A 9,233-nucleotide genomic window follows, 5' to 3' on the forward strand; every position below is an offset into this window, starting at 1 on the left:
AAGAAAATTATGATATTAATGACATTTGACAATATGTTGTCTAAGAGGCAGTAGTAAATAAAATCACTTCATCATTTGTACTATATTAGATTTAATATTTCAATAAAAAAGTTGTTTATGATGATACGGAATAAAATCGACTTAAGTGAATATTGTCGTGGTTGTTTAACAAAAGACAGGCGTTTGGTTCCAATTGACAATCTCTTTCAAATGTTTCTTAAAATAATGGATGGTGAAGTTATTAGCGCTGCCGACCTGGTATTTAGGCAATAATTTATGTATTTTTTATCTATTGCATGAATTTGTTTTTAAAACATCAATTAATAATAAATATAAGGTGTAGAAAAGAGGCAATCATATTAACTTATGTATTTTCCTTTCCTTTCTCAAAGTGGGAGCTTGGACTATACACATAGTTCGGGAGGCGGTAGTTTTTTAGTCGTTGCATCATGGAATTTGTGTAACGTATAATCAATAATAATAAGTTGGCGCGAACTTTCCAGAAGATTAATTGCTGTTTCTAAACTTCTTAGAAAGAAAATAATTATAAATATTAATTTAGAAATAATATTAAAAATGAATTATTTATAATTTTTTTAATAAATATATTTTATTTATTTATATAAAAGCAATATTGAGCCGTTATTTATTACTGTTTATTTTTAGACTAACGTTCCGAGAATGTGTTGGGAATGTCGAGCTATTTTACGAAATACGGAAAAGTTTATAGAAAAAGCCAAAACAGCTCATGGGTTTTTTACAGAGGCAAGCAAAAAAATGGTGAGTTATTTGAATATTTTCTTAACGATTCATACTCTTTATATACATATCATACTAATATTACATAACTCATACATCGTATGTACTAATTTATCATTTTAATAAAACAGTCTATTGTGTCGATTGAGGTAATATCTAGCGACAAAATTACTTTAAAAGAAAGGCAGTATTTAGAACTCACTTCATTACTCACTCATGAAATATTGACAGCCGACTTATGGTGACGACCCTTTGGCGTGGTGGGTAGATACTTGCCTTTCACATTGAACGCTGTGGGTTAGATTACCATCCAGGATAGACATTTGTGTGCATGAATATGTCTGTTAGTCCTGAGTGAGTGCAATTATCTATATAAGTATGTATTTACAAAAGAAAAGTAGTATATGTAGTAAATCAGTTGTCTGTATTCCATAGTATAAGCTCTGCTTAATTTGGGATCAGATGGCCGTGTGTGAATAATATCCCAGGATATTATTATTATTATTATTATATTTTCTTTATATTCATCTGTTAAACATTCTTATTTATATTATATCGTTATTGTAATCCTGACCTTAAAAGTTAAATCAAAACTGTACAATGAATTTCAGTAATGCTGTTGATTACAAAACAGATATGGTTTATTGTATATATGTAGTTATTTATGTATATATGTATGTATAGTAGTAGTTTTCGTTAATTATTTGATCTGTACATCTCTTCATCATCATCTGTGGCGTTACAGCCGCGGGTGGGCCTTAGCCTGGTCCAGTAAAGCTCTTCAGTCCGATCTATTCTCCAACTTGTCACCCCAAGATCTTGGTGTAATGTCCGACGCCGTCTAACCATCTGAGCTTGTTCCTGCCTCTATTTCTGCGACATCTCCTCACCGCTTTATTAATCTCATGTCTTTAACCCAAAGGTTCTCTGGAAGAGATCGCTCTCTTAGCGAGAATAACCATGATTATATAATATATTCTTTTCCTGTATGTTTCAGTAACACTTTTTGGTGGACAATAAAACATATTATACATATCTGTCTATTAATTTTTCAGATTCAAGCCAAGAGTCTCTCCAACCTCACGACAATAATTAACAAATACAACTTCGAAGAAACATTAAATGATTCCGAAATCGAAATCAGTGGGAAGATCGATAACATTTGTCCACAATTGGATGTTGATTTAAAAGAAGAATATTTATCAAATGATGAGAAAAACGACCCAGATTATTATGGTGATATCAAAGAAGAAACTGTTGAAACAGATGAATATTTTAAGGAAGAAACTGAAACAGATGAATATTTTAAGGAAGAAACTGATACAGAAGGACATGTTAAAGAAGAAACAGATCAGTCAATAAAAAGAGAAGGTATTCAAAATACAGCCAAAAAACAGATAAGAAAAGACAAAGTTAAATCAATTAAAGCGAAGTATAAACTTATTTCTCTAAAACAAGGTGACGCAATTACTCCCACTTTTGAAACGAGGCAAATAGATGAAGAGGAGAGAATATATTGGGGGGAACAAGATAAAACTGCAAGGAATTATCGTTGCATGCCGTATAAATGTGAGCTTTGTATCACCGGTTACGCGAAACAGAAGTACTACGACCAACATATGAAGAAATTTCATTCTCCGGTAGATAATATTTAGTTGATATTATAGTCTGACAAAACTCTTCTGTAAGAATATTTACTTCGTGGTAAGGTAGTGTCGCCCACTCATCAGATATTTCACCGTCAAACAGCAATAAACAGTATTGTTGTTCCGTTTAAACGTCAGGAAGAAGGGCGTAACATCTGAGTTCCCAAGTTCGCATCAGTGATGCGCCAACGAACTTGGGAACTCAGATGTTACTTATGAGAAATATTAACTATTCCTTAAATCACTGGATTTAAGGAATAGTTAATATTTCTCATAGTGCCATAGGTTGTGGTGTTTAGGCCAGGTGGCCAGTTCATCAGACACCCTATTTCTTATAAATACATTTTTATTTACGAAACCGACAACGATGGACATTGGCCTAACCAACTGTGAAGATATTATAGTGTACAAGTGTGACAAGCACTGTATTCCATTCCTCTCAGAATCTTATGGGACGGCAAGTATAACATGACCGAAAAGAGCCTACTTCGCTTAGAAATATTCCACCTTATAAGCAATAGCCACTGTAGTAACGAGACATTAAAAAAATAGTTTAATTGAATATATTTTTATTTAACATTGTATTATATACTTATATTACCCAAAACTTGACGGGCCGCTTGGCGTGGTTACTAGATATTTGCCTTTCACGCCCAAGGTCGTGGGTTCGATTCCCACCTAGGACGGACATTTGTGTGCATGAATATGTCTGTTTGTCCTGAGTCTGGGTGTAAATATCTATATAAGTATGTATTTACAAAAGTAAAGTAGTATATGAAGTATATCAGTTGTCTGGTTTCCATAGTACAAGTCCTGCTTAGCTTGGGATCAGATGGCCGTCTGTGAATAATATCCCAGGATATTATTATTATTATTAAAGCATAAAGTTAAAAAAAACGCACAATTTTTTTTTTCAGGTGAACGGTAAATTCGAATGCGATATTTGCAAGAAGAGATTAATTAACAAAATAAAACTGACAAACCATATCCGAAATCACTATATAAAGTATGTATGTCTGGTATGTCAATACGAGAACTACCGCAAGTGGAAAATGAGCGCGCATCTATCCTACGCGCACAAAAGAGCTGTTATGTGTTTAACGTGTGGATTGAAGTTTGAGTAAGTTAACATTGTATTTATAGTATAAACAAAAGCCAAGATAGCCTAGTGGTTCTAACGCGTGAATTTTAACCGATGATCGTGGGCTCAAACCCGAGCAAGCACCACTGAATTTTCATGTGCTTAATTTGTGTTTATAATTCATTTCGTGCTTGACAGTGAAGGAAAACATCGTGAGGAAACCTGCATGTGTCTAATTTCATTGAAATCCTACCACATGTGTATTTAACAACCCGCATTGGAGCAGCGTGGTGGAATAAGCTCCAAACCTTTTCCTCGAATAGGAATAAGGCCTTAGCCCAGCTGTGTGACATTAACTGGCTGTTACTGTTACTGTATTTATAATGAGACATTTATTACTATTTAATCGTGTACGTAAACAAACTTTACTAAAAACTCTTTTTAGTCTGTTTCCTATAGCATAGGTACAGCGAATTTTGAACTTTGTAATTGGTGTTAGTAGTTGGAAGTTTCTAGTCATGTAGCTAAAATAATCGATTGAATGTCTAATCTAGATACTTTATAACGACGATAGAATCGATTTTTAGAACACGAGCGGTGTCATCACATGTGTTTCTGTCTTTTTTGTTGTAGAATTGGTAGGCGGACGAGCAAATGGGCCACCCGATGGTTATGGTCACCAAACATATAAACATTGGCAATGAAAGAAATGTTAACCACCGCTTACATCGCCAATGTGCCACCAACCCTGAGAACTAAGATCTTTTTCCCTTGTGTCTGTTATTACACTGGCTCACTCACCCTTTAAATCGGAAAACAACAATACCAAGAACTGCTGTTTTGCGGTAGAACATCTGATGAGTGGGTGGTACCTACCCAGACGAGCTTGCACAAAGTCCTACCACCAGTAAATAAATTATATAATTTAAAAATTTAATCTATGTGGCACTTATTAATAACAATTTAATGTTTTTTAAAATCGTAGAAAAAGCCTAGATTTCTACAAACATTATAATGTTCTGCATGCCCACGTCATATGTGATTATTGCGGGAAGAAATGGAACAATAAAGATCGTTTAATTAAGCATATAAGGTAATCATCATGTATATATATATTAATTTGTGGATCGCAATTTCGTTTTATTATAAAACGATAGTATTAACATACATCTAATAACACGTTATAGACGTTACAAATTATCTCTATTATTATAATTTGACGAGCCGATTGGCGTGGTTGCTAGATACTTGCTTTCACGCCGAAGGCTGTGGGTTCGATTCCCACCCAGGAAAGACATTTGTGTGGGTGTAATTATCTATATAAGTATGTATTTATAAAAGAAAAGTAATATATGTAGTATATCAGTTGTCTGATTTCCTTACTACAAACTCTGCTTGGTTTGGTATCAGATGGTCGTGTGTGAATAATGTCCCAGGATATTATTATTATTATCTGAAAAATTGTATGGGAGATATAAGTGCACAAGTGCGTGCTCCAACGCATTCTCTGTTCCTTCTGATAATCCAACGGCGTGGCAGACTAGAACGAAGAGTCTGGCGTAAGACGAATAGCTTTACATGCTTCGGAGGGTAATGACAATTAATTGACTTGAAAAGTCAAAAACCCATTACCATTTTACTGGTCCGATCCAGCGATCCGATCGATCGTGGTCTGCTATCCTATGGCTACTGGAACAATACATTAGTCGATAATACTTCATGGCTGATTCATTACCGTAGTAGCCGTTCGACTATTTACTACTTATAGTTTTATATCAGTTCTATAATGCTAGTGGAGCACTAAAAACGTTAACTAAATATCTACGATCTCAATGCTATGTAATAAATATATGTAAGTATATAATAAAAATATATATTTTATTTATAGACTACGTCATTATGTACATAGATGCGACATTTGTAATCGTAATTACTCGTCCTTCGATGCTCTCGCTCATCACACGAGATTGAATCACGTGAAATCAAGAATGGAGGAATGTTATTGTGTCGAATGTAACATACAGTTCGAAAATATATCACGTTATACAGTGCATTTGAAGACCAGCGTCAAACATAAGAAATTTGTTGGGTAAGTCGTAAGATAAATGAAAATCATGACAGAATCATTTTCATCGGAGATTTACTTCGTGCAAGCCCGTCTGGGTATTGTTACGACGGCCCAGTAGGACTTAAAATAAAAACACACGTTAAAACTGCACTAACTTTTTAATAAAAAAAAAAAAATGACAACACTCTACATTTCGAATTTTGAATTTTGTCTGAACCGTAGCCGGCAAGGTCTGGATACTGACTGAATTACTACCAGCCACTTATCACATATTGTAGCGCCAAACAGTAATACTTGCTATCGTTATGTGCTGGCTTGAAGAGTGATTGAACCAATGTAACTAAGCGCAAGGGACATAACATCTTAGTTTCCATAGCGCATTGATTGGTTAGTAATTATCATTGTACTATGACAATAATATGGCTATGGACGGTGGTAATCTCATAAAATCATGTGTCCAATTTGCCAGACTGCTAATAAAAAAAATAACGTTAAATAAAAAAGTAGCTAACTAAGTAGGTGATATTATAGGGTAAGCGTGTGTGAGTATATCCACACAATACTGTGTCACTCTTGTGGCCCAAAGGCATGTAAAGGAATGACATTAGGTGTAGGGCAAACAGCTTCACTTAATATATGAACTACGTTACTTTATTAAGACTTTTATAATAAAAAAAATCTCATCAACTTCTATTGTCCAAACTGGTGGATGTAGTCTCGCGGATTCATTATGTGATTCAAATTACGTTCTAGCTTATTTGAGTAGATTTCTAATCACTTAATAAAAAATTGACAGCAATAAAAAAAAGCTCTGTTATCCAGATTAAAACAGATCCCGATTCTTACGATTCGTCCCCGGCCTATAATTATGTAAAATAATTTTCAGAATACCTTGTCCGGAATGCAACAAAGTGTATCACAAGAAAACCTCAATGAACAATCATTATAAATACGTGCATCTTAAGAAGACGGCAAATTATTGTGAAAAATGTTCCAGGGTAAGGAATGCAATACGACTTTGTATTTTTATTTAAACTTAATAGGCATGCGTTTGACTGTTGACTTGCCTGATATAATCGTCACGGTCTAAGATGTAGCACGCTTGCTTAAAGGAAACCTGTTCATTCTTGATTGTCTATTATTCGTCTTTATTCTTTGTTTATTCAACTACATATATACTATTAATGTTTTATTTATGACTTAGGCGGACTGTAATTACTTTCAACTAGGATGAGATCATAGGCAATTTTTAATTTCTTCTATAGTTTTGACATATTCCTAACAAACTTTAGTATAACTTTTATTAGTTCTGTGTTTTCATACAGTACCGATTTCTGTCCATTGCTTCGGTGGGGGGCAGTCCTTTACTGTACCAATGACAATATATATGCAAAATTTCAAAATTAGCAGTTGTGTAGTCAAAACGCGAACGCTTATAAAAATATCTCATTTTTTGCATTCATAATATTATTTTTTTTAATAAAAATTACCTTATATTCATCTTATCATTGTTCATCAATTAAGTTTGAAGAAATTCACATACTTAAATTGAAAGTGGAAGTTTTCTATGTTAAAACAACTATATAAATATATACATAGGAAATAAGCCACTAAATGTTATGTAATTAAATGCCTACGTACATAAGCTCATAAACTGGTCCACTGGTGTACATTGTCCTTGAAACCGAAAGTATACATAGTATTCATTTTCAACGATTAATTAATAGAATAATTTTGAATTGGTTGAAAGGTCTTAACTCATCACATTTTACCGCAAAACAGTAATACTTTGTATTGCTGTGTTTTGATTTGAAGGATGAGTGGCCAGTATTACAGGCACAGGTGTTATGTACATTTTAGTTGTACTGGTTGATGGCACATTGACTATCTCCGAGATGGTTAGCCAACCAATGCCTAAAACGATGGTACCAACTAACAAAAAAAAACCTTAATGCTTATCTTTTCTGCAGTACTTCCTCACTGGTTACCGTCTCCGACAACACCAAGCACGGACTCATGATAAAATAGAACCAATCAAAGACAAGATTTGTCCCCATTGCGGGCGTGCTTTTTCGGTAAGATATTGGTTTTGAAATTTTTTAATACACCGTTGGCAGGTGAATGTGAAACTTTGCAACAATGCTAATAGTATTGTTCATCAGAGTGAGCGAGACAGAGCACAGACAGTCAAAATAAAAGTTATTGGGCAGTGCGTATTTTCGCCCGTGTAAGAATGAGATACGAGTTCAAGAGTGTGAATTTAGATATTGGCTAGACAGCGTATATTGTTGCTCGTATTAATTAAAGAAAGATTTTTTATTAAATCGATATTAGATTACATTGTTTAAAAAATACATTCCTATTAATATAATATATATTTTTTTATAAATTCGCATTATATATAAAATGTAACTATTTTTAGAATTTATATATTTTCAAGAAGTGTCCGTTTTTTATATGCCGAAATGGTCTAGTAGTAAGAACGCGTGAATCTTAACCGATGATCGTGGGTTCAAACCCGGGCAAGCACCGCTGAATTTTCATGTGCTTAGTTTGTGATTATAATTCATCTCATGCTTGGCGGTGAAGGAAAACGTCGTGAGGAAACCTGATCTAATTTCACTGAAATTCTGCCACATGTGTGTTCCACCAACATGCATTGCAGCAGCGTGGTGGAATAAGCTCCAAAACTTCTCCTTAAAAAGGGAGAGGAGGCCTTTATCCCAGCAGTGGGACAATCACAGGCTGTTACTACTGTCCGTTTTTTTTAACATCGTTTATTACATAATTGATTGTTTCCCATGTCTAAAGTTATGTAATAAAAGAGTTTAAAAAACATATATATTTTGAGATTAATATAATTATTGAATAATAAACACATTGAAAGTTTTTAAATTTAATTTCTATTTCCTTCCACTAATATTAAAATCCTGATGATAATTCGCAATTGAATCCTGGACTATTTGTTTCAGACCAATCGTATTTTAAATAATCATATACGCACACATACTGGCGAACGTCCCTTTGTGTGTGACATCTGCTCATCGAAGTTTACACAAAAAACAGCTCTGGTTGTACATAAGCGTTCTATACATAAAATAGGTAAATAAATCTCGAATAAATATGATTTGTTAGGTTTATTAATGGAAATACAATAAATATGTTTAGAAAATTATTTATTTTTCTCTCCTCCTTTTGGTAATTAAATAATTTTGTGATATGTTTTTATTTGGTTCGTTGCATAACGGAATAAAATGTTTATTTAAAATTATGTCTGTCTTACTTATCCTTTATCGACAGCGAATGTATAAATAATATAAATAACAACGATAATATTGTTTTGCAGTCCCGTCATGTCATGTGTGAATTTTATAATTATGAGTTAAAACATTAAAATAAAGTGAGCACTGACCATGAATAATTTATCTGTGAAATCGTTTTCGGTACTCAATAATTCTGTCTAATCTGTCATCTGTAGAATGTGGCTTACTTAATGGCAACTTAAAACAGTGATGCCAGCTTTGGGGTTTTCCCCCCAAATTTGGGGGGAATCAAAATGTCCAGGGGTTTTTAGGGGGTTTTTTAGTGGGTCTATTTTTCAAGATTTTTTTTTTCCTAAAAAAACGTAAGACAATTTATATTAAGCCTCGAACGCAGCCAACAAACCAAATCAAACATA

The 9,233-nt window shown here is 33.6% G+C and overlaps 1 protein-coding gene across 1 annotated transcript; it reads left to right on the forward strand.

Annotated features, from left to right (window-relative positions):
* The first annotated feature begins 72 nt into the window (after positions 1 to 72).
* On the forward strand, positions 73 to 8,741 carry LOC126779953 (zinc finger protein 436-like). Its single transcript, XM_050504170.1, has 9 exons — positions 73 to 258; positions 667 to 780; positions 1,815 to 2,399; positions 3,323 to 3,525; positions 4,472 to 4,579; positions 5,375 to 5,575; positions 6,441 to 6,552; positions 7,525 to 7,629; positions 8,527 to 8,741. Exons 1-9 carry the CDS (start codon positions 118 to 120, stop codon positions 8,662 to 8,664), a joined length of 1,707 nt encoding a protein of 568 aa, XP_050360127.1. The 5' UTR covers positions 73 to 117; the 3' UTR covers positions 8,665 to 8,741.
* The last annotated feature ends 492 nt before the right edge of the window (positions 8,742 to 9,233 follow it).

Source organism: Nymphalis io, chromosome 30, assembly GCF_905147045.1.
Source record: "Nymphalis io chromosome 30, ilAglIoxx1.1, whole genome shotgun sequence".
NCBI lineage: Eukaryota > Metazoa > Arthropoda > Insecta > Lepidoptera > Nymphalidae > Nymphalis > Nymphalis io.

Excerpts from the sequence above, each read along its gene's own strand:
- LOC126779953 (XM_050504170.1), top strand. The coding sequence starts at position 118 with ATGATGATACGGAATAAAATCGACTTAAGTGAATATTGTCGTGGTTGT. Across the intron at positions 3,526-4,471 it reads ACGTGTGGATTGAAGTTTGA|AAAAAGCCTAGATTTCTACA; the intron begins GTAAGTTAACAT and ends TTAAAATCGTAG. Across the intron at positions 6,553-7,524 it reads ATTGTGAAAAATGTTCCAGG|TACTTCCTCACTGGTTACCG; the intron begins GTAAGGAATGCA and ends TCTTTTCTGCAG.